General features: G+C 56.3%; 2 protein-coding genes across 9 annotated transcripts in view; both read right to left on the bottom strand.

The window, feature by feature from the left end:
- Positions 1-397: 397 nt before the first annotated feature.
- On the bottom strand, positions 398-6,591 carry ARTN (artemin). 2 transcript variants are annotated; one of them, XM_063165944.1, is made up of 4 exons: positions 6,397-6,591; positions 2,364-2,434; positions 2,037-2,232; positions 398-1,678 (listed from the first exon to the last, which is right to left on the bottom strand). In XM_063165944.1, the coding sequence occupies exons 2-4, from the start codon at positions 2,427-2,429 to the stop codon at positions 1,242-1,244; spliced, it is 699 nt and encodes a 232-aa protein (XP_063022014.1). In that variant the 5' UTR covers positions 2,430-2,434; positions 6,397-6,591; the 3' UTR covers positions 398-1,241. The 2 variants fall into 2 exon arrangements, with proteins under 2 accessions (XP_063022014.1, XP_063022013.1); XM_063165943.1 differs by lacking the exon at positions 6,397-6,591 and having other exon boundaries at positions 2,364-3,661.
- Positions 6,592-9,474: 2,883 nt separating this feature from the next.
- Positions 9,475-25,026, bottom strand: part of ST3GAL3 (ST3 beta-galactoside alpha-2,3-sialyltransferase 3) — a 172,364-nt gene continuing 156,812 nt past the window's right edge. For all 7 annotated transcript variants that reach the window (XM_063165932.1, XM_063165931.1, XM_063165930.1 and 4 more), the window contains 2 exons: positions 24,487-24,633; positions 9,475-13,636 (listed from right to left, as the gene is read on the bottom strand). In XM_063165932.1, the coding sequence (XP_063022002.1) occupies positions 13,547-13,636; positions 24,487-24,633 (237 nt within the window). In that variant the 3' untranslated portion in view covers positions 9,475-13,546. The remainder of the gene's footprint in view (positions 13,637-24,486; positions 24,634-25,026) is intronic.

The following is a 25,026-nucleotide window of genomic DNA, read 5'->3' as shown; positions in this document are numbered from 1 at the left end:
TGGGACCCGCCTCCCGCCCCGACGGGGGCGGCGGCCCCGGGGCGGCGCGGCTCGGCGCGGCGGTCGGGCCGGAGGCGCCCGCGGGACTCCCCGAGCAGCCCCGGCGCCCCGCTCCGCTTCTCCCCGGCCCCGCCTCGCCTCTCCCCGCGGCCCCGCAGGCGCGGCCGGGCAGCCCAGGGCCTGCCGCAGCGCCGCGCCGCACGCCGGGAGCGGTAGTCCCGGCCCAGGCGCGTCCCCTACTGGGCACCGCGCAACGGCACCGGCACCGCTCACCGGCACCGCTCCCCGCGCGGGGCGGGCAGCGCCGGCCGGAGCCGGCTGCCACCTCAGGGACACCCTCCCGCTGCCGCCTCAGGGACACCCCCGTCCCCGTCCCCATCACGGGCACACGCAGGGGTTGGACGCGCAGCCCATCGCTTTATTGCTACAGGAAAAGGCGGCTGTACAAAAATAGAGTTTATCCCTCAAATTTTACAAATAATAGAAAAAGGGTGCGGGGGTGCACGGGGCGCTGCCCAGGGCTTCAGTGCAGCGCTGGGGTTAAATTACACCCGGCCGCTGGGGGCCCAAAGTCATAAATAGGAGCTGCCGCTCGAGAACAATAAATAAATAATTTAGAGTAATAAATAGTTTAGTGCCACAGCACCACGGAGCAGCGCGGGGACCCTGCCACTACCCTGGGAACCAGGCAGGGGTGGGGGTCCCAGCGGGTGTCTAGGAACGAACACCCTGCAGAATACTAGGGTCTGCTGCTGGTCCGGGTGCAGAGCCCCCACTCCACTCTGGTGCAAATTGGCCCCACTGCATCCCTGCCCTCAGGGACACCCCTTCCCTGCACCACTGACCCCAGGGTGCCCGAGGGGACAGGGAGGGTTTGCCCCCTCCGAAGCCTGGGTGATGCTTGGCCCCTGGAGCACAGGTGCAGGGAGGCTGCTGATGGACACTGGGCTGGCAGACCCTTGGCAGTGGTGGGGATGGTCCATACTCTCTTCAGCTCTTCTCCCAGGGCTGAGCTAGGACTCCATGCAGCCGCTGGCACCAGCTGCTTGGCACTGAGCAGGAGCGGGCTTGGCCACCCACACTCCAGTCATGGCTCCGTCTCACCTCGGTTCTTTGTGGCCACGTAACAGCAGGGGCACCAGCCTCTGCCAAACCCGCGTTCTGAGCCACAGTGCCACCGCATGTGGCAAGCTGGAGTCTGTCGGCATGTGTCGAGCTGGGGCCAAGCCAGCGGCCCCCTCTCAGCCAATACAGCTGCACTCGGCTGCTGAGAGCTTCTCCACCGTCTGCCACGTGTTCTCCACATCCATGAAGGAGACAGCCTCATAGCGGGTGGGTCGGCAGCAGGGGTGGCTGAGGACGCGCTCCTGCGGCCCCGGGGCGATGAGCTGCTGCCGCAGCAGGCTGCCCAGCGTCAGGTCGTAGTTGCTGCGCGCCCGGTGGCAGGACCCGCTGCAGTACTTGAAGAGCACGATCTCGTCCGAGTTGAAGCCCAGGCCCAGGTCGCGCACCTTCACCATCAGGTTGCGGATGTGGCAGTTGCGCCCGCGGGGGCGCCGCTGGGATTTCCCCGCCGCCTTTTTGGCTTTGCCGGTACCTGGCGGGGAGCGCTCGGCACGCAGCAGCAGGTCCTCCGCCAGCTCTGCGGTGCCCGGGCTACCTGTTGTCGCGTTGTCCCCTGCACATGGAGGAGATGGCGCTGTCATGACCTATCCTGCACCCATCACTCTCCTTCTGAGCCCGCCGGTCCCCACTGTGACCTACGGGTCCCTCCTGATCACCCACCTGGTGCCTGAGAGATTGTGCTGGTGGGAATATACTTCCAGCCAAGAATCTTCTCATCTTCTCATTTCTAGGGCTCTGCCACTTGCCCGGCATGAAGCTCAGGGCCCCATGTGTTGAGACCCCCTCCGCCCAGCCCCAAAGTGCAGCCACAGCCTCGCATGGGCTGGAGCTCCGAACAGAGGCTCCCAACCTGCCCATGCTCCACACACGGGACCGCCATGCCCAGGCTGGGGGCCTGTCCCAAAACGCACCGTACAGCTGGCTCCAGGCAGCAGCAGCAGCAAGGGGCACCTCCACAGCATCCTCCCCAGACAGGCTGGCAGTGGCCGTGCCCCGGGGCGTGGGGGCTGCGTCCAGCGTCTCGTTGCAGTGGGGCGTTCGCAGGGTGCCTGCGGCCAGCCCAGCCAGCAGCGACAGGATGGCAAAGAACCCCCACAGTGTCCCCTCCTGCAAGGAATCACAGCACAGCAGGGTCAGCCCTGACCAGGGTTCATTCCCCACGCCAGGAATGAGGCTCCACAAGCTGGGAATAGGGTCATGTAGTCTTGGCCATGGCAGCCAGACAGACCTGGGCTCACCTTGGGCTGCAGGTGCGTGGCAGGTCCTGCAGGCCTTCGCTCTGGTGGCCGCTGTCGCTGGTCCATGCTTGCTGCAAGTACAGAGGTTAGGGTCAGTGCCCACACAGGGTGGGTATAAAGCTGGCTGGCTCAGAGTTGGCACATGCCTCCCTGCCCTGGCCAAGCCTGCCATCCCCTTCCTCACCCCCCAGAATCTCACAACAGCTCCTGCACTCCCTTCATGGCCCACCCCTACCCCTCTCCTCTCCTGGCATAGCTGGGCATCCTCACCACACTGAACACCCCTTCCAAGAGATTGGGCAGCTTGGGCAACCCAGCCTTTGTACAGCACATCTCCTCAGGGGCCATGCAGCCATGTCCTCGTGTGAACAGCCTGGGATGCCAGGCTGGGCTGTGAGGCAGCGGCTGGGCTGGGAGTGCTGTGCGGGGGGGCCCTTTCCCATGGCCCTTCCCTGGGAATGTTTTTCTTGCTCACAGTGGGAGCCTGACCTTGGAAACTCCAAATCCATTAGCACAGGGTCCTTGGGTGCAGCCACCCCTTGGCCCCGTGCTGGCTCCCCAGGCTGCTGCCTGTGCCAAGCTGGGACACACATACCCTGAGCAGCCTGGATGAGTGGGACTGCAAGGGGCAGGATGCTCAGGCAGGTCCTGTGGGGACACGGCAGGGTACAGAGCACCACGCTGGGCTCACTGTGGTGATTCACCACAACACCACAGCTTGGCATCCACTGCCCTGACACACAGAAAGGCACTGCATCCCTGCTGTGCGTGGTCCCAGAGGAGCAGCAAGCACGGTCTCAGGGGAGTGATGTTTCCCAGGAGGTGCTGCAGCAACTCCCGTTTGCAGCCACATCTTTGCCTCCTTTCCCAGCTCCCCTCTGTGGTGCAGGGATGCCCCAGTGTCCAAAGCTAGGATACCCTGGCTTTGAAGGGCTTTAGAAGTGGTTCCAAAAGGGGTTGTAGTTTCCTTGTCCCATCTGCTGCATATCCTATCTCTCAAAGGGACTGTCCCCTTGGAGCTTAGTGGCATTCTGCATTCAATGACTCTATGACTTCGGCTTTGCCCAAGCACGTCCCAGTTGCTTCCATGGCAAAGGAAGCAATAAGGGATGGAGACATGCTGAGGAGAGCGCTCCTGACCAAAAAAAGTGAAAGCACATACCTGGGCACTGCTGGGACAAAAAGAAAACATAATTTCTTCCAGTCCCTCTAGCATCTCAGAGGATAGTCCCCAAATCCCAATTGTGGAATCTGATGCCACCCTGCACTGGCCACACTGTGCCACGGGTCTGCAGTGGGCGCTGCCCGGCCCATGCGTCCCCACCGGGGGCCGTGCACCAGCCGGGATGCGCCCCCGGGCCGTGCACCAGGCGGGATGAGCCCCCGGGCCGTGCACCAAGCGGGATGAGCCCCCGGGCCGTGCACCAGCCGGGATGAGCCCCCGGGCCGTGCACCATGCGGGATGCGCTCCCGGTGCCGGCAGGGCTCGCACCGCCCCCCGGCCGCACCAGCCGCCACAGCCCGGGCAAACACAGCCCACGCTGCCCTTCGCTCCCGTGGCGGCCGTGGCCCCACGCCAGCCGCTGCCGCCAGGTCATGGATTTCCCAGGCCGGAGGGGCCAGGCGAGGGTCCCTGCGCCCTGCTGGAATGGGACGGACTCCCCTGTCCTCGCTTCCCTGCTGCGGCCCCTCGGCTCCAGCATCCCGCGGGACGGGACGGGACGGATCAGCCGGTGCAATTCAGGCTTCTCCCGTCCGGCGGCAGCACGGCCCCGGACTCTGCAGCGGCAGCGCTGCCGGCGGGGCGCCGAACGAGGGCAGCCTCCCTTCGCCACCGGGAGCCCCAGCGCCCGGACTAACACAAGCAGCGCCTCCTCAGACTCGGGGCCCCGTCCACGGGGCAGCTCCTCGAGCCCGCGGGACCGCAGCCCACGCTGGCCCCGCTCGGCATCTGCTTTCGTCCAGCGCGGGCAGTGCTGAGCCCAGCACCGGGCACCCCACGGCGGTGCCAGACCTGCACTGCCCACAGCAGACCCCCATGTCCTGTACGGGGAAATCCGGCTGGATCTCCCCCAGACACGGCTGCCAGAGCCCTGCCGGGCGATTCATAGACACAGGAGGGTTTTTTCCCGGGGTCGGAACCGAGCTCATCCATATGAGCTCCTGTCTGGACCCCCGCCACACGTGTCCCCCGCCCGGGGTTAAACAACAGCAATTGTTGGCGCAATCCCTGAGCAAGCCACCTCACACTCACTGGTGCAGAGCCCGGCGAGAGCGCCGCTGCCCGCCCTGTGCACGGGGCGCTGGGAGAGCATGTCCCGGGCTGCCCCAGGCGCCCCGGGAGGCACAGACACTCGCCAAGTGTCCCCAGGCCCGCGGTGAGTGTCTCGGCTCCCGGAGTAGCTGTGGCAGCCCTGCAGCCGCGGGGCCCACCTGGAAGCGCGGGGGGATGCCCAGGGACCCCTTCGGACACCTGCGGGCACCGGCGGAGGCCCTGCATCCCTTCGCGCTGACCATGGTAGAAGAAGTGATGGGGATCAGAAATCAACCCCACGTATGAGGACTCGGACACGCGGGACACACGGCAGAGACCAAACTCGGCCCCAACTCAGGGACAGCAGAGCCGGGGAGCACAGGGTACCCCCGCCCCTTGCCTCTCGCCTGCCCACCGCCCGGGGCGCACACCTGTCCGACGTGCCCAACGGGCCGGGCGGGAGCCCCGGGAAGAGGCGGGCGAGCCCGTCCCCGTGCCCCTCGGGCGCCCGCAGCGGGGTGCCGCCTCTCCCCGCCCCGGCAGGAGCCCCGGCCCCGCCGCGGCCCCCAGCGCTTCCCGCCGCCGGGTCGGGCTCGGCTCCCCGGTAGCCGAACGGGGGGGACTTGCCCGGGGGCGGCCCGAGACTCCTCACCGGCCCGCGAATATTGCCGGGAGGTGGGCGGCGAAGCGGGTTCCCCTCGTCCCCCCCGTAGTCCCGGTCCGAGCCTCCGCCGAGACTCGGGGCCGCCGGCAGGCTGGGGCGGGCGCTGTCGCCCGCCACCCCGGCCCGCACTCACCGTGCCCGCGGCGGGGACCATCCCCCGGGCCGCCGCTGCCCCGCATCGCCTCCGCTCCCCGCCGCCCCCCGCCGCCCGCCGCCGCTGCGCCGGGGCGGGGCGCTGGCGGGGGCCGGCGCTGCCCCGCCGGCACCGACTCCCGCCGCTGCTCCCGGTGCCGCTCCCGCTGCGTCTCGGGGTGCGGTGGCGGCGGCGTCAGGCGGACGCGCAGTGCGGGGCACCGGCGGCTCCATCCCGCTCCCGTCGTCGCTGCCGGTGTCAAATTCCAGCCACCGTCACCTGACCGGCGGGGCGGGCACCGGTACCGGGACCCCGACTCACACTGGCACCAGGATACCAACCGGCGCCCCGATCCGCACGTAGTGGCACCGGGACTCCGACCCGCACGGGCGCCTGGATCGCACCGGGATCAGGAGGGCACCGGAATCCCGCCAGCAGCAGGATCCGCAGCCCAACCCGCTTCAGCACCGGCTCTCGCCGTGATCCGCACCGCCTCCGAGCTCCCGCGGAAGCTCGCACCCCGCCGGGAACAGCACCGGGACCGCCGGAGCCCGACCCCCGCTACCGTCACCTGCCCGTCGGCCGACCCCCGGGCAGGCGGACCCGCAGCCTGGACGGACGGACGCCCCGTGAGCGGTGCTTCCTGCCCCGACAGCGCGACCACAGCGCAACCCGGACGGACACACGGACACCGTCGGGAAAGGGTTCAGCCCTTCCCGGAGCGCTCCGGGAGCAGAGCCCGCGGGGGACCCCCTGCACACGTGGGGATCCGGCGGGGATGGGCTGTCGGGCAGGGTCAGGGCTATCCCGACGGCTCCCGGCAGCGGCGGGGCCGGCCCGCGTCCCAAGCATCCCGAGCTGACTCGGGGCACCGGCGTGCCTGCCGCTCGTGTCCGGCCGGAGGAGGAGTCCGGCCTCCCGCCCGCCCGCGCCCCGCGCCCCGCTCCTCCTGGGCCGGGCCGCCCGCCACCGGGCTCCTTACCTCTGCCGCCGCCCTGCCTCCCTCCGCCGGGGCCGCCGCTGGCCCCGGGGACATGGGGGCCGGCTGGCGAGTCGAGCCGAGCCCGTGCGAGTCCTTACGTCACCGCCCGGGGCCCTCCGCGTCCATCCCGGGGCTCTCGAGTGCTCCTTGCGAACGTGCCAAATCCCGGGGCCGCCTCCGCTCGGCCCCGCTTCACACGTGCTCCCCTGGCCGGAGCCGAGCTCCGGGACGCGCCCCGGGCCAGGCGAGCCCCCCGGGTCCGGCCCTCATGGCTGCGGGCTCCGGGGGCGCCCGGGCGGGCTGCGCGCCCCGCTACGCCGCCGGCCGTGTCACCTGCCCCGGCGGCGCTCCGCCGCCCCGGCGCTGCTCCCAGGGCTTATGCAACTCCCCGGCTGGAGCGGGGCCAGCGGCTCGGTCGCCGGCTGTGCCGCGGCTGCACGCCCAGGTCGCCCCGACCCCGGGCCACCCGCGTGGCTTTAACCTCCTGCCCGGCAGCCCGGGCCCCGCGGTCCCGCGGAAGGGTCGGATGGCCGCTCCTGCAGCCACCTGCGGAGCCGCCGCCTCGCCTGCTCTCATCTCCGCGGATTATCCGGCGCGGGGGTGACAACTCCCGCGTCCTCCTGCGACATCACCTGCCAGGGAGTGTGCGGGCACAGGCGGCGCCCACTAAGCCGTCCCTGCCACCGCCAGCAGGGACAGCGGAGGTGGCACGCGGCCCGGAGCTGCTGCTTCACCTGCCCTGGAGCGGCACCGTGCGGCCCCGGCTCCCCCCTTTCACCCTCACTCCTGTCCTGGCACAAGCAGCTTGACCTGGTCTGTGGCTCTGGGTGGCTCCCTGGCCGCTAGTAGCACTGCGTGGGAACACGGGCTCTGCCGTGGGACTGTTGCTCCACGGCCACGGCTGCTCCCATCTGAGATGTCCTCACAGGCATTGGAGGCAGTGCCCGTGGATGCCTTGGCCCAGCAGAGTTTTGGAGGCCCTGGTGCCTCCCTGGGGTAGAGAAAGAGACAGGGAACAGGTTCCTCTGCTTTGCAGGGCTACAGACTAATGCAGCTGCCTGCTTGGAAGATTTCAATGTGAGTGGCATGTCCTGTTCCAGGTTGCCTGGCTGTCCCCATGGAGCTGTGTCTGGCCACAGCCTTGCCCATACTAGGGAAGCTGCCCAGGAAGAGAGGGCTGCCAATGAAGGGAAGGGCTGCCTCCCCCACTGATAACCCTCCGGGCTTGGAGACAGCCTCGGGGGCTGGCTCAGCAGAGGGGTCACCCCATCCCCTCCCACCTTACCTAGGTTGGGCAGGTCTTCATGTCCCCAGGACACAGCCAGGAAGTCCTGAGCCTGTGATACTGGTTGTATGCAGGGGGCTATGTGGGGCATGGCACAGGGTATCCAGGGCACTCAGGTGAGCACAGAGTGTCCTCAGTCATGTGGAAGGGGTGGTCGTGCAAAGCCTGGCCTCTGTCCTCTTCCAGGTGTGCCCCCTTTGAGGCTGCTATCCCACACACCTGGAGGCACTGGCTCCCTCCTCTGCCCTTCCTTCTTGTCCTGGGAGAAATAAGCCTGCAGCTGCTGTCAGCCCCACTAATGTCCTACCAGCAGCACCTCCTCCCTGTCCCCCACAGCCCCGGTGGCAGGGGATGGGATGTCCCAGCATTGTGCCTCAATCCTAGCACTGCTCTCCCCTCCTGGGCTCCCATGAGTACTGGCTCTGCCCTGGGGTGTGCTGGGCATGGCTCAGGCTGCACAGGGTGCTGGGGTGCAGGGCAGGTTCAAGCCCCACAGGTCTCCAGACAGAGGGGTTACCTGCTCCCTGACTGCTGCTGGCACTGCCGGGCTTGGTACCTCCCAGGGCACTGCCTGTGCCAGCCCATGCCCCTGCACCCCTGGGGCTGGGGTGTCACAGGTGCCTTGTCTGGTCTGCAATAAGCCCTGCTGAGCCGAGCCAGGACCTGCTGTGACATCTGTCCCTAAAGGTGCCACCCTTGCAAGTGGCAGGAGGGGGGTGATGCAGGCCAGCCAGATGGCAGGACTGAGCTCGTCGTGACTGCTGTCCGAGGCCATGGCTGGGTGTGACACAACCTACGTGGGAGAGAGCTGTGACGCAGGCTGTGTCCCATCTCAGCAGTGACGTGGCTCCTTCAGGGATATCTCTGAACAAGGCTCCTTGTCTCAGCTGACCTGAACGTCCTCGTGTGCCCTGGTCCCAGGCTCTGTGCTCTTTCCTTCCTCCGCCCTCCCACGGCCAGGGCAGGGCATGGGCCATCCCTGTGGCTGGCTCAGCCAGATGGCAGTGGTGGCCCAGCTCTTTAAATGCTACAAAAAGAGGAGGGACAGAGGGAGGATTTGAGCTGCTCCAGCATCTCCTTGAAACCTGCCACCATGCATCAGGGAGGGCTGGGCAGTTGCTTCTCTGGTGCCCCATTGGTGCTAGCAACAACCCACCCCTTGTTTGGAAGCTGGGGGGTCTGGCAGACCAGTCACTCACCTGGAATTAGCCTTCCCATGCCTCCAAGGGATGGAACTGTCTCCAATATATCCTGTGCCTCTGGGAGTCTGGTGGCATCACCAGGGCTTGCCTAAGGAGTTACACTCTTCCAGCTGGGACTTGGCAGGTATGAGAGCTGGACACAGCCTCGGTCCTGGCTTCCTAAACCATTTCCTTTTCCAGGACACTGTGGTGAGAAGGTCACTTGGCTGGACACCTGCCTTTGTCAGGGCCGCACCCAGCCCGACTGCTGCTGTGACCCTTGGCAGGAAGACATCCTGCTGGCAGGGAGTCCCCAGGAGAGCAGCCACAGTCACAGGCAGGACAAGCTCTGATGTCTGTGCCTTCCAACACTAAATGAACCCAACCCAAAATCCCCTCTCCCACCCCTCAAAGTCACCTGAAAGGAGGAGCACAGACCTCTCCCGTCCCCAGCACCAGGCCAGTGGCATTGGCCAGCTGCAGCTCCTGGCAGCTGGATTACTGTTCCAGAGGAGTCAGCAGTGAAACCAGGCAGGGGACAGCCCAAACAGGGGAATCCCTCTGCCTCCCATATAAAAGGCCCAAGGCAGCAGAAGAAAGAGGCCAGCCAAGCTTGTTTGATAGCTTTATTGCTTCTGTGATATGACTGAATTGATGTGACATAAGCCGGCTTGGAGGAGCCTGCAAGACTCTTACCCTCCCTGCCTAGAGGGAAAATTAAAAAAAAAAATGCAGAAACTAAAACTAATTTTAAAAACTCATTGAGTTCTTGCATCTTGGCTTGGTACAGTACCGGCAAATGCACTGGCCTTTTCGAGACCCTGTGCAGGCTGTGCAAGGAGCCAGAGCCCAGAGGGGCTGGGCTGTGCCCCAGAGGCGCTCCTGCACTGAAGGACACGTCTCTAATACTGTGAGTGACACACACTTGGACCGAGAGCACACGCTGTGCTGGTGCCCATGGAGCTCAGCGTGGTGGCTGCCTCCCTGCCAAACACTCTGGAAGCCCTTGCCCGTGTCCAGTTCTGCCCGTACCCAACCCAACTGTGCCCATCTGACACAGATGGCCCTGTCCTGACATCTTCCCCCTCCCAGCAGTGCTCACACTTAAGGGGTGGCACAGCATGGCCAGGCAGCACCTCTCCACTTCTCCCTCCAAGGAAGGAGACACTGGAATCCCAGAGATGCTGGGATGAGGAATGCTGGGCTGGATCCCACTGCTGCCTCATGCTACCTGGCCATGGTGCTTACCTTTGGCACGTGTGAGCTCGAGGCCACAGCCTGGCCAAGCCTAACAGGGTGAGCCGGTGGTGGGATCCCAGTGCCAGCGTGGTGGGCACTGACAGAAATGCACAAGCAGCTCATGGTGTGGTCAGCACAGCAGCAGCAGCTCTCCAGCACCTCCTGTCCTCCAGAGGAGAACATGCAGGCTGCCCTGCAGCTCCCCAGACCTGCTTTCTGCACCAGCTGGAGCAAAACCCACAGTGGTCGCTGCCCCTGGTCTCCCTGTGTTTCCCTGGGCTGTCTCCAGGCGGGTTCCTGCCACCCGAGTGGCCTTTCTGCACCACGGCGCATCAGAGGCACCAGGCAACCCCGCTCTATATTTAGGCCGTGGAGAATTCCCCTGGGCTCTCCCTTCCGATCTGACAAGGTGAGTCACTGTGAGGGAGAGGCCAAGACTCACATCCGTCCCACTGACCCTGCTCTGACCCGCACCGCGGCGTCTCCAGGGCGGGAGGTGGCTGCAGGTGCACCTGGGGAGGCAGCCAAAAGAACAGCACCCAGCAGCAAAACCCAGTGCTGTGCACTGCTCCTGGAGCCAGAGCATCACCTGGCCACGGGCTGCTCTGTGGTGTCAGTGAGCCAGAGGAGAGTCTTGGTCTCCAAAACGCTCTTCCCTTCTGCATGCAGGTGGTTCTGACCCACCACAGTCACTCTGGACCATGCACTCATCTATTCCACTTGGACTCTTCTACCTGGAAACCCCTGTCAAGGTGGAGGGAAGGGCTTGGAGTCACCTCCCTGTCTGTAGGGTCAACTTCCCATCAGGACGTGTTCATGGCTGTGGTGGAGAGCTGGGATGACAGGGGAAACTGAGCAGTGGCCACACTGTGTCCTTGGACCTGGAGCCAGTGAGTTGGAAGATAAAAGTGCTCTGGAGCTTTGTAGTGTTCAATAATGCAATTGAATAATCCTCTGTGGGGGTCCCAGCAGAGACACCAAAGGCTCTTCCCTCCTCCTTGCACATGCAGCTGCCCACTCTGCCACCTCAGCTCACTGCAGCCCTTGGATGCAGCCCTAGGGCTCTCATGGCAGCTGGTCAAAGCACCAAGACTGAGAGAATGGGTGTCAACCCTTCCCCAGCCACAGCCTCAGCCAGACCCAGACCAAGCATTCCCCCTGCTAGCATGGCTGGGACTCAAGAAGATGGTCCCAAGGCCAGGCTGACACCCAGGAACTGCAAAGGGAGGATTGCCTGGTGAGAACCATGGAAATTCAGTCCCATGGAGTCCGCAAGAAGGATAAACAAATTGGGAGATATTTAAAAAGAATATCTGCCACAGCATATGCTCAAAAACCTGCTGCAAACCTCACAGAGCATCCTGAAAGGAGACATGTCCCTGGGGGAACGGGGACTGCCCGGCTGGGAGGCCAGAGCAGTGGGGATGGGACATGGGAAGGGTAAAGGGAAGGAGAGCCTCCCAGCATGCCTTCTGCAGCCCAGGAGCAGCAGGAACTTTGAGCTGCTCCCAGATAACAAGGGAAACAGCAGCCACAAGAAGCTGGGCAGGACTTGCCCCTGAGCAAGCTCCTTGGCTACAGGCACAGCAGGCAGGAGAGGCTCCTGAGGGAGGCATCCCACACTGCTCTGTAAGCAGCACTCAGTGCCATGTCCTGGGAGCTGCCTCTGCCTGCAGCCTGCTCTCAAACCATCCTGTACTGTTTGCTGGTCTGCCCCACACCTGGGTCACTGCCTGCCCCTCCTGCACATCCCCTTGGGGCACTCAGGTCCAAAGCCACAATCCCTGCAGGTGCAGAGCTGGTCTAGGGGAGCCATGCGAGCCCTGCTCTGAGCATGCCTTGCCCATGCCAGGGTCATGCTCCCTTCAGTCCAGAGCAAGGCAGACTGCAATCCTTGGGCTATGTCAGACACAGTGTCAGGACCATGAGCCCAACCCACATCCCTCTGGGATCCCCCTCCACTGACCCCAGCACCGGCTGGTTTGTGCCAGTGCCTTGACACCAGGTACTGGGACAGTGCCTGTGGGTGCACTCCAGCCTGCTCCAGGCCAGGAGAGCACAGGAGCCACTTTCCACATGGAACTGCTCATTCCCTTGGCAACCTCCCTTCTGCCCACGCTCTTCAGGTGGATGAGACCACCCTGCTGCCCTCGCACTTGGCCACGTTGATCAGTTTATTCCAGCTCCTCTGAAATACGTATACAAATCAAATGTGCAAATAGTGCATCTTGGGACCAAGAGGGCAAAGGAAGGATGTGCTCCTGAGAGCAGGAGGAGCAGCAGTGCTAGAGCAGCACAGGAGGAGCCTGGAAATGGAGTGAGCAGGGGCCGAGCAGAGGGTGAGAGTTCCCATCAGGTTCCATCATCATTGAGGTCACACGTCGCTTAAATAGGGAACATGATTGAGTCTGGAACGTAAAACAAACATCTTCAGCAGTCTGCTCTCAAACTGTAAAGCTTGAGATCTCTGCTCAAGATCTGACCTCCTTCCAAAGAATAAATTACTCCCCTCCCACACAAAACCAAAGTGAGATGCTGTCCAGAAACAGTGACACAAGTCTGCACGGACTCTTCAGGGGCCCTGCACAGCAGGCACAAACCAGGAGGCCTGAAAGCCTTCAGCACAACGGGGCAGGCTCCTCTGCATCATGACAGGCAGGAAGGTGGGGAGGGTCTGCTGTAGGCAGAGAAAGCCACTGGCTCCCTGCTCCACCTCAGGTCAGGGCAGAGGCAGAGCAAATGGCTATGGAAAACACAGCCAAGTCAGTGGCTGCTGTTGCTGCCTCTGTGGAGGATGTCAGGAAAAATGCAGAAAAACAAACCCATGCTCATCTCCATCCAGAAGCTCCAAGTGGAGAATGAGAGGAAGCCATTATTCTCCCTTTGAATCGTAGCAGCACCAATGACACCGAAGTTTTGGATGGATTTGTTTTCCTGGGGAAAGGTCAGAGGCTGGTGACAATGCAGATGGAGCATGAAGAGGCCAGGTTTTTCACAGGGCTGTGCGCAAGCAGACTTTGTCTTGTACCTTGGTATTTCTAGTATGGTTCCAGCAGAGTCTTTTAAAAAATAATACTTTGTACATTCAGGCTTTGCTGCCTTGGGGCAGCATCACCTCCCATTTGGCACTGATCATTGTATTCACAAACCTTTCTTCTCTCTCCTGAGTCTTTCCTGTCTAATTCAGGATGCAGAAGATCTGTCTGCGATGCAGAGTTCAAGAACTGTCCACTCAGCCCCTTGCCCACCTCCTGCCAGCTCTGGGCCTGGAGGTGGGAGATGGAACCCTCGTGCAGACTGGCAATGCAAGAGGGTCTTCCCAGAGCACCTGGGCATCTCTGTGTGTCTTCAGTGAGGTGGGATTCTTGCAGGGGGCCGCCAGTGCCTGCTCCCAGAGCTGCAGCATGTCTTCATCTCCTCCCTTGGATGCAGTGGCTGCAGCCACTCAGATCCCACTGGTTAGGTCAGTGATGACTCGGGCTTTCACCAGCTTTCTCAGGAATTCCTTCTCCCGCTGGATGTTGTGCGTCCAGGACTGGAAGAAAATGAGAGAGACAGGAGGTCAGCAACGACCCTGGCCAAGCATGCTCCTGCCCATGCTGCTCATGGGGGAGCAGCACTGCACTGACAGTGCTCTTTGGGAGGGATGAAAGCAATGTAAAAACAGAAACTGACAAGTGGCACTGGCAATAACGGTTACAAAGGCTTGTAAAAGGAAAAAAGCATCAGTTCCAGAAAGCAGCAGTGGGAACGATGGTGGCACAGAGAGAGCTGGGAGAGCAGGGTCGAGTGTGTGTTGGAGGCAGAGAGCCAGGATGCCCCAATGTGCTGGAAACAGTTCCACACGTGGCATGTCAGCTGGGGGCCCTGGGCTTGGCCCCTGCCATGCAGCAGTGTCACTTGTGCCAGCACAGCCCCTTGCTAGGAAGGCTCAGCCTGAGCTCCTGCCCACAGGCAGGGAGCAGCAGCACTGCCTGCAGGCACAGAGGCCACACTGGGACACCAGCTCACTGCATTCACTTACATCTGGCTGGGATGGTTGTTGAAACCTGCCTGGAGCACCAGGAGCCTGATACCTCATAGCACAATCTGAGCCTTCCTCCACGCCTTTCAGCCTCATCACACAGTCTGCGAAGCCAAGTTTGTGTTTGCTTTTTGTACAGATGAACTGGGGAAGCAGCCACTTGTAGGAAAACTCAAACCACCTAAAATGCCACCTCAGGCCACGTGCAAGTGCCTTATCTGATGGCAGGAGGAAATCTGCTTTGTGAAAAGTACAAGTGGAGCAGGAATTTAAGTTCAGGAGGTAGATAACAAAACTTTGGGTGACACAATTGCAGTCTCTCACGTTACAGCTAGGTCTGGTTCCAGCACTCACTGCAAAGTTGCTGGCAAGACCTATCAACCTGTAGTTGTTCAGCACCCAGGCTGCTTTATACCCTAGGCATTGCCACTAACTCCTTTTTACAAGCAGTCACACAAAAAGGCCATTCAGCCTCCCACCGGATCCATGGATCTTAGTGATGTCCACATCAGTACTCTCTGATGTTTTGTGGCTAATGTAAGCCCACAGAGGAAGAGGTTCCCCCGTGAGAACACGCTTTCATCCCTCCCAAAGAGCACTGTCAGGGCACTCAGTGCAGTGCTGCTCCCCCATGAGCAGCAGGGGCAGGAGGGATGAGGCATGTCTCCAACACCAGCTCCGGTTACTGATTACCCAGAGGGACTCACTCATCCCACTGACAGACTGAGCTGATCAGACTGAGGAAGCTGCATTCCAGCACCAGCAGTGGGGACAAGAGCCAGAGCAGTTTTCTCAAAACTGACAGGAAAGCAGGCACCTCAGTCCTGCTGCTCCGACAGGAAAAGGCTACAAAATACACATGAAACCCCAGAAGGTTTCAGGGTGTATACACCTCAAACAGAGCCATGGGTATGGACCTTAAACAGCACACACTGCCAGCAGAAAACACCAGCTCTTTTCTTGTCAATCTGCACCTCGAAGACAGTGATGGAGCAGTTTGGAGCGTTTACTGTCACCTCAACCTTCCTGTCCCTGCACATCACCACTGCTGCTGTAACCTGGCAGACGGGCTCTGCCCTCTCTCCTCTGCTGCTCGCATCTAATGCAGCTTCCACTTGTGGAATCAAGCAGGCTGCTTGCTGAGCCCATGGCTGGAGCAATGAACTTAGAGAGTTACAACAGGAACATCCCAGGAGGCTCCAGACCCCTTCTTGTTCTCCAGGGATCAGGCTGGGATTTCCTGTGCTTCGCGTCTGTCTCTGAGTAGTGGATGTTTCCTTCTTCCAGTGAAGAGCAAAGCAGAGGGAGCAGAGTTTCTCTATTTCTCTGTTTCACTGGCTGTTTATCCCAGGGAGGTGGCAGTGGCTCTGAGGGCTTGGTCACAGTTATTAGATGAAAATTTATCATCAGTTAAAGCCACCTTTCAGGGTTATGCAAATGCAGCAGCCCCAAACCACCTATCCTTTTTATCTTGACAATTCCACAAAGAAGCACAAAACATCATCTGTCGCTTCAAGAAAAGCCAAGTGGAATATTTTAAGCCTAAGCAAATGTTTCAGAGACAAACCCAGGAGGAAGGTAAGCTCCCTGTCTGTAATCAATTACAGTCGAGGAATGCCTCAGCTTCAGACCACATTAGTCTTATCAAGCATGCTGCAATTTAAATACAGGAACACTAAATTAGAGAGTGAGTCAATGAGGAATGCATTCAAGAAAAACAGCAAGTTGTAGAGAAGGAGTTTTCTCAGTTCTGTTACATCCTCTGTATTTCTGTGTGTCAGCAGCACTTCTCCACAAAAACCTGCACAGAAACCAGAGCAGAGCAAGAAGTGCTACTTCACTGGCAACAGTCGGTTTCCAGTCTCCACCAGTGCTAATTTATCTTTGTCTTTAACCTTCACTGCCTTGTTTCTGGAGCTGCTTAATTTTCATCAGTCTGCTTGAAACCGCTTGGGGTTCGCACGTACTGAAACAAAAGGGGTGGCTGGGCACCCTCATCTTCTTGTCTTCAGAGGATTTACTCACAGCTCCCTTATGCCCAGTCATTCTTACATCAACTTTAAATTTCTAACAGCTGTTTTTGCTCCTGCTTACTCTTACTACACTCACAGAAAGAGAAACTGTATCTCTTTCTAGTCTTCATTATACCAAGTTAAACAAGAAACGCCTTTCTTCTACCAAAACAAGCTGTTCATTTACACCATGAAAACTGGGAAATCTCACAGAATTATAGTAGCTCCCTCTGCCCCTATTTACTCCAGATTTACTTCTCATGAGCTAGGAAAAAAGGCTCACCAGTGCCTCATGCAGAGGCAATTCCCTCATTTCACTCAACAAGAAGTCCTTTGCTCTAGTCTTTCCAGAGCTGCATTTGTCTTTTTTTTTTTTCCCCAGTAACAGTCTGGCAGCCTGAATTATTCAGTGATTTATTTGTACCTATCTAAGCACTTTCCTCCTCTGCCATTGCCAAATAATGCTATCCCAGATTAGAGTCAGAATGTTTGTTATTGCCCCAAATAGCATGACCTTCCATTCATAATCTTAGCTTTCATGCCACCCAATTCACTCCTGTTCTCAAGGTGCTCATGGCCCTTCTGGATGGTATTTTGATCCTCCCTTGTATTGACCACACCTGGTTTTGTCTCATCACAAATTCCACTTGCACACCATTGCCTTCTGTGCCAAAAATCATTAAAGCAAACACTAAACATGAACCTCCTGCAGAGGAACTCCCAGCTGTCCATTCAGTGCTGCTTTTTGTGCTCTCTCTTAGAGAGACTATTCATGTACAGGTGTTGCACCAAGCCCTGGCTTCTGAAGCTGAACTAATGATAACATCTCACAGGATTGCACACTTACCTGAACTTCTGACAGGCGGGACCGCTACACTTCCTCTGTCCCAAGAATGAATTTCTTTTTAATCAAATAAAGATATTAAATTCGTTTTTGTAACCTGCCTTTGGTAAATCCATGTTGTGTTTGCTTTCAGGATTTAAATATTCTTTGATTTAAACTTTGCTCTGAAGTTCTGAATAATACCTCTGAGGTTGGTTTAAGAGTTCTGAATTGGACAGGATTATTTTCCTTGACTTGCTGCCATACCAGTCCCCCCCTCCCAAAAAGAAAAAAAAAAAAGAAGGGAAAAAGAGGTATTATATCCACTACAAGCTAATCCTGTGGAACTTGATAGATTTATTGTGAACCTTTTCCTCTGCACTTGCAGCTTAATTGGCTCAAAGTGGAACTGAGATCTCTTGGGCTCTCACACCTTCTGCATTAGCTTCAACAGCTTTTGCCTTTCAGTAATTTTCGTTTTCTGTGAACTTCTCACTGTAAGCGACCCTTTCCCTCACATTCATCATATCATCCTGATGGAGGTAATATATATATATATATATATATTCATGTGGTTTCTACTTTAATGCTTCTGCTTACTTTACCACCTTGGATGTCAGTCCTGATAATTCTTTCCTTGCTTCCTTATTAATTGTTAGTGACACTGTTCAGTATTTGCTAACTTTCCTTTGCAACATCTAATTGAACTTGACTTTTGCCGGTTTCTACTTTATCTCTGTCCCTTCCAGCCATCAGGAGTGAAGTCTTCTGATGTTCTTCCTCACTCCTCTATTACTTCTAACACCACTTTGAAGCAGTTCTTTATGAAATTATATTTACAGCCTTTTCCTGCCAGTTTTCCCCCTGCTGCAAATATGAATCACAGATAATTATTGTACTGTCACAAACAAGACTTCAAGTCTACAAGAAGTCCATGAACTCTTTAGTGAATGTGCTTTTAGCAGCCCATTCTCCAAGGCTAGGCCTAAATGCAGAGAGGTCAGAGTCTGCAAGCATGCCCCAATTCCACTGAGCACCCCTCCACCACTGCTGAGTTTATATACAGCCCTGCTTATCAAGCTCCCTTCTTTTGGGAGCAAAATCTGTATTATATCATCCCTTCTGTTGACTTTCCATTTAATGTAACCATGAAGGCACTTGATGAAAGACTATTCCCTAAAATGTCCCTCTGCAAGGTCTTCATACATGCCCAAAGCAGCTGTGAAAGGCCCACAGCTCTTCTCATGCCCTCCCAGCTGGTGAGAAGAGCTGTGCCAGCCACTGTGTCTGGGAACACCTGGAGTCTCCTTTTGACAATCCCACTGTACATCCCTGACAGTGCCATTTCTGGGGGCACCCAGCACCCCACAGACAGCTGTGTTCAGTGCTGGGGTCAGCAGCTGGGCTCTAACCCACCTCTGTAGCTCTTTTATTGCCTTCTCCTACACAGAACTGTCCAAACCCCAATTCTGCTTCTGCCCATTCTACACCTGTACTTTCCTTGCTGTTCTTGGTGCACAGTGATATCCTGAGTGTCACAGTACTTCTGTCCTTCTGAACAAGGCAATACCTGTCCTCTGGTCAGGGCTGCTATTCCAGCAATCTTTTCCAGATTTCTGTTACACAGACACACAATCCTTATGCACAGGAACAGCATGTGAGGCCTTTGCTCAGCCCCAACGCTGTCAAACAGGTGGCTTTTAAACAAAGACAAAAATGTATAAACTTCATCAGTCATCACTGCCGGCCCCAAGAAAAAGCACTGCCCTTTCAGAGGTGCCCCTGCCCCAGCCCCTAACCTCCCCCTCAAAAGCTGACCTCCATTTCAGTCTGCACCACTCCTTGTACTGCAATCACAATTCATCAGCCAGGCTCCAATAGCCATGTTTTCAGTCTATAAATCACCACGCCAGACATCTGCCTGGCTTTCAAAGGAGTTTTGTTCTTCTCGTTGGCTACCACAAACTTTAGGGTACTTGGAAGCCTGAAGCAGCCCTACCACCCCCTCCCAAGCAACTTGTGTTGATTTAAAATGCAAAAGGCGGCTTCCCAGAGAGAGCCCAGATGATGATAAAGCACCATTGTCTGTGCCTTTATGGTTCAAGACTCCAAACTCGATGTTTGCGGATTATTCTGAGAGGTAGCTGCTGTCGGGGAGAGACAGAGACAAAGCTGTGTGTCACTGCGTGCTGCAGGCCACCTCCCCTGGCCCTTGTGACAGCCTTACACAGCTTGAATGAGAAGTGTTACAAGATGGTGTCCTCAGCATCCCACAAAGACCTGCCGGGGAAGGGGCAGTGATCAGAAGGGAGCCATCAAAGGCTGCCCCGCCACCTCCCCCTCAGGTCAGGCACCGAGTCACTGAGGTGCTGGGCACAGCTGTATCAAAGGAGCTGACACCTCCAGCAGCAGTGCTGGTGCCTGACCTGCTTCTCCAGCAAAAAGAGACCCGCCGGCAGCTCCACTGTGGGACACAAACACTGCAGGCAGCTCTGCATGAGCAAGGCTGGCTTTGAACCATGAATTGCCCTTTTTGCCACTCCTAAGTGCATGAGGCAGTCTGCAGCTGAGAAGACAGCCCAGGATGTTCCCTGTGTGGCACCTGAGCTAACTCCTTGCTCACATCCTTGCTCCTGCAAGAAATGACCAGGGATGGAAGCTCACCTCTGGATCATGAGGCTTGGGAAGACTGTGCTGGGGCAGAGCACATGGAGGAGGGATGCTGGGAGCCTGCCTTGTGCTTCGTTCCCATGATTTAGCACAGCCCCCTGCTCTCAGTTTCATAAGCTGCTTATGGATCTGTTTTTACTATTCTAAACAGTCACTTTCCCATCCTTAAATAATTTCTATTTCAAAATTATTCTTTTTCCTCGCCACCATTTCCACGTTTCCCTCGCTATGTTCCCAGTGGGTCTGACACTTCTACATTAATAGAAGACAGTGACCTGTGATAAAAATACATTTTTATGGAGTGCTTGGACAGGAAGAATTACAGGACCTGAGCAAGACATAAAAATCCATAAAGTATATGAAAATCCAACTCCAATAGATTCATTGCCATGAAAACAGAAACAAGTGAGCAGACACCTTGGCAGACTCAATTTTTTGTACAGCATTCATGGAAGCAGGCAAGGGACAAAAGCTGTTGCAAAGTTATTTGGAATAGGGAAAATAGTAACTGAACAGAGGTGACACATTTGGCCATTCTGCATTTCGCAAGCTAAAACAAAGAGATGGGATAGGAGCTGAAAAATCACCTGTGAGAGTTTATACAACAGCACTGAGTCTGTTGGGCAGTGGAGTCCCAGTAACAGATCAGAGAACAAAGTTTGTCCTGACACCACCCAGAAATCTCCTGCTGAAGTGCAGGCCAGGAGTCTGCACCCCAGCTGTGCAGGGAGCAGTGCAGACACACAAGAACTGGCCTTGAGGCACAGTTTCAGTTGCATTGATCTTCCAGCTCACACCTGAAACTGAAAGCACCACCCAGTCTGCTTCCAGCTCTCCAGAGCACACTGAGCAACAGAAAAGGGTCTCCTCCACCAGCTCTGCCCGGACATATCCTGGCCAGAGTACACTGAGCTACCCAGGAGAGAGGGTAAAGAAGGTATCCAGTACCAAATTAGAGAAATTTACTCTGACAAGCATTCCCAAGCACAGGAAAATCCACACATGTTTGCAGCCATACTACAAAACAGGGTCCCAAGACCATACACTTCTCCTTGACAATTAACAGTGATCAAGTTCCAGTGCATCTCCCTCCATGCAGATCCTCTTCTTCTGGGGCAGGAAATGCCTGTCCAGCCCTCAGGAGTTGGAGATCCTAGAAGACTCAGTGCAGGCAGCTGGTTTCTGTGGTAGCAATAGCAGCACAATCTTGGACCTTGAGAGCTTTTACTCCTGTGGGGAATGCACAGGCTGGGCTAAACTATGGACTGGGTAGGCCTGTTTCTCCTTTTGGAAATGCAGCTGCCAGTGCCACAGTGCAACAGGAAAAATCAGATTCATTTCCACAGAGATTTTATCACCTCAGTCTTGGCATGGGAGAGGCATCTCCACCCAGCCGTGAGCAAGTGAGTGCATTTTGCTGGCTTTTTTTATATAATCAGAACAAATTCCTTGGAGATGACTCACAGGGTTTCAAGGGTGTCCAGAGAGATGTCAAGCAGCCTCAAGTGTAAATCAGTGACACACCTTGCTGAGAGGACTCCTGCTCACCAGAAAGCCCATTTGCCCTGCAGATACCAGGAGAGGGATGGGGCTAGAGGGATATTACCCAACAGGCTCCCACAGTCCACACACACATGTGTGGCATCTCCAGGCCCAGGACACTGCTGGTGTTTACATTTCCTCTGTAAAGACAGTGATGTTTTCAGGGTGGAGCTGGAGCGCTTCCCTGCAGCTGCTCTCTAGGCTTAAACACTGAACATTTTCAGACATTCAGGCTGGAGGAGCTTGGCAGTCACTGAAGAGATTTGAACTTCAGAAATAGAAGGTTCTGCCCCACCAAAGCCTGGTCAAACTGCTAGGGTTCCTGCCTGGGATGTTCATTGTGGTGGATCAGCTGTATCCCATTGCAGTTGTTTCAGTGCTGTGATGATGCTCTGTTAAGCAAACCTGTTCATTCCCCTGCCCAGGAATGAACACTCCAGCCTCCATGGGTCTGCAGGCCAGAGGATAAAGATGATACTTGCATAATTTCAAGGTATAGCCTGCTTCAGTGGCTCCTTTAGAAGCTGAAATGTAGAGGAGGACCAGGAAGAACCAGGCCTGGACACAATCCCAGAGGTCCAAAGAAACACTGAGAAAAATCCTGTGGATGCTCTTGGACCTCTGGGTGTCAGAGCAGATGGAACAGACAAATCCTTGGTGGATCTTGGCTCTGGGTCAGTATTCTTTCACTAATACCAAGGGCAAGGTTTGACACAGGGTGCCAGTGCAGACCAGCCTCCCCATCTGCAAGCTGCATGCAGGTCCATGCAGCAATGTCAAATCCCTTCCATCAAGCAAGTGCTTCCAGTCTGGAGTGGGGCAAATCTCTATTTCTGCATTCTTTGAAGGCAACTACAGAAGACACAAGCCAGCTATTATGCCCTTCACCTTTCAACTTCACCCTCAGATGACTAACAATTACCAGCTACCATTAATATTAAATAGGAGAGAAAGAAATGTGATCCTCTCTTTGCTCTTCACATTCCACAATATCACAAACAATTTGTCATATTGGGAGGGGCAGAGGCAGGAGGAGCATTAATTATTGATACTTGGGAACAGATGGCTTTTCTTGTAGCAGGGTAGTGAAATGTAAGAGGAGCCTGTGGGTGAGGATGTGAGGATTGGATGGGCAGACACAGATCAGGTAACCAGCCTTCAGGTGGAACAGGAACCTTCCTCCTAGAACCAGCTCCACTGGGCTGCAGAGCTCCCAACAACAGCCCCAGCTGCAGAAACAAATCCACTGACATCTGAATTGCTGAGGCCTCACCAGAACCTTTCAACGCTCCCTCACCTCTGTACAGGACACGATGACTGATGGCTTCCAGACAGCAGAGCCCTGGTAAATCAGCACCAACTGCTCTATCTAGGAGACTTCTCTGGTTGCATTTCATGTGTTCATCCTCATCTAACTAATCCTGAGACCCCATACAATGTCCAAGAATGACCTCCTCCAGCCTTCCAGCAGCCTTGGATCCCATTTAGGGTGCTGGCCTCCAAATTCAGAGATCCAAGTGACATGGACCTGCAACTTCAACTAGAGACTCTGTTATCCAGCTCTATGCCAAATTTTCCCTTTGATTTGTCCAAGGATGAAATAAAAGAAGACTTCATTCTTGTTAGTTCCAGTGGTGTCCTCATGTCCAAAATCTGACCATGGGACTGACATCCTTATGAAACAGGAGGAACAACTGGGCAAAAGTGATTCTCCACCAAAGGCAGCTGATTCACCAGACTGAGAAGAGTGGCACCAAAAGCTTTTCCTGAAACTTTCTGGAAGAGTCTCTGTATTCCCTGCTGAATTCAGGCATCTGTAGCCATTTTTACTCTGGCCTAGCCATTTCTTTGCTGGAAGATAAGGGATCACCTGTACTGTCTCACACCTGGGCCTGGGGAGCCGGGGGTCCTGTCTCTGGCAATGGTTATAAGCAGATAGTGATACCTCCTCTACTACTGCAGAAGTTATATTCCTTAGCTATTTTCCATTCAGGGATTTCATAAGCCAGACATCACCTCAATTCAATTTACTTCTTTGGACATACCCCTTAAATCCTCAAATAGGCACTCATTTCCCCAGCAAGGACTAATTAAATCCATGGTTACCCCACTGAGCTAAGCAGACTCTCTTGCCACCTCCACAGGCCCAGAAGGTACCTCAGGACCACAATGTCAAATCCCTTGGTGTATTGAGGACCTCCCCACAGCCTTTTCCTAAACTCTGTTCCCTTAGCCTCTGCTGAGAGCTTCATGCTTCAAAGTCTCATTACTCTGATAATTAGATGCACTCTTCTCATTTCTCAAGCTGACTAATCATTGATTTATAATTCCTCTCACTCTGCCTAGGGTCATGCAGCCTGTGAGAGTACTAAGACACGTACAGTCTTGTGATTTGGAAAAACACAACTTCCCAGCTTCCCTCCTGGTCTGAATCAGTGCTAAAGTCCTTGGGGTGAACAAATGCCAGGTGCCAGGAGACAGCTACTGTCCATGAACAATACAACTTTCCACAGTGTGGAGTAGGATAGAATGAGTTTCCCTGCCCAGTGAAGAGGGAGAAGCAATCTTAGGAAGCCCTGGGTCACATCTGTGCTGGGAAAGAAGGAGCTCCCCATAAAAGTAGCAAACCCTCCCACTACAGAAATTTTGACCAGTGTCCAAGTTTGCTCTAGTTTGGTACAGGAAATGGACAGACCTGAAGGTATCTATACTGCTGCATTATACCGATAGGAGAACTTTTGTTCCCCCAAAAATGCTGTTTGTCTCACTGCGGTAGTAGCAGAAAATGTGTTTAACTTGGACCTGTCTTTGCAGAGCAGTCTCCACAGAGCCAGTGGTGCTCAGAGCAGTGAGGTGCTGCTGAAGAGCCAGCTGAGAGCTCAGGTACACAGGCTGATTTCACCTTCCCCATGCTTCCCAGGGCCTGAGGAGGGGATCAGCCCACAAAGGAAGCCTACGGGTTAGAGAGCAATCCAATGGATCAAAAAGCAGGAGAGGGTGCATCATTTCAACCCCAGAGCAGAACTGCTCCCTTTCACACTCTTTGGGTAAACATTTATGTGAATCCTTTCCCTGCCACTCAAAGAAGAAATTACATTATATACACATTCCAGAGAACTTTTCCCAGCAGTAGTAAGCATTTTTAACACACACTGAGCTTGGGAGAATGTCTAGAATTTTACAAGCAGATGCATGAGCGGAGCTGAGTTTTGATCCACACAGCACATAAGTTAACATCACCATCCCAGTCAGGCTCTGGAGTCGGGGCGGCCAGTGGGCCTGGGAGGAGGATGTGCTTGGCAGGAGCTGCCTACCTCTTTGATGGCAGACATCTTGATGTTCTCATAGTAGTGCAGCGGTGCGTTGGGTGAGCTCATGTCGTAGCCAAAGCCAGCCACCGCCACCTCGTCGCAGTTGTGCAGCGCCATGGTTATTGCTACGCTTCCCAGGGTGGGGATGTTCTGGGGGGAGAGAAAGCAGCAATGGAAGGCATTAGCAGGCTGTCATCCTTATCATCAAACATTTCCTCTTATTGTCTCTGCTCATGGGGGCACTGCTGCTGCTAAGCAGAAAATCAGGAACGTGGTATTTGGCTATATTCAACCTGCCAGCTTGCAGGGTTGATGATAGCCTCCCAACTTGTAAAGAAATTAATGCAAATGGTCAGACTTCCCTTCCACAGCTTTGGTGTCCTGAGAACAGGGCAGCAGATGAGCTGGAGGATGAATCAGAGTGGATACATTAGCTCTCTGAAATTAAAACAGATGTAGACAGTGGATTACAATGTTAATGCACATTACTGGCTTCCAGCTAGGTTAAGGAAGAATACTTATCCCAAACAGGTCACCATACAG

Source organism: Melospiza melodia, chromosome 11 (assembly GCF_035770615.1).
Source record: "Melospiza melodia melodia isolate bMelMel2 chromosome 11, bMelMel2.pri, whole genome shotgun sequence".
Lineage (NCBI taxonomy): Eukaryota > Metazoa > Chordata > Aves > Passeriformes > Passerellidae > Melospiza > Melospiza melodia.
This window is presented reverse-complemented; position numbering and strand designations above follow the sequence as displayed.

Bases quoted from the DNA above. Each gene is read 5' to 3' on its own strand.
- ARTN (XM_063165944.1), bottom strand. From the start codon at position 2,429: ATGGACCAGCGACAGCGGCCACCAGAGCGAAGGCCTGCAGGACCTGCC. The intron at 2,233-2,363 runs GTGAGCCCAGGT...GATTCCTTGCAG, and splicing joins CCACGCACCTGCAGCCCAAG to GAGGGGACACTGTGGGGGTT. The intron at 1,679-2,036 runs GTGCGTTTTGGG...CTCCATGTGCAG, and splicing joins TGCCTGGAGCCAGCTGTACG to GGGACAACGCGACAACAGGT.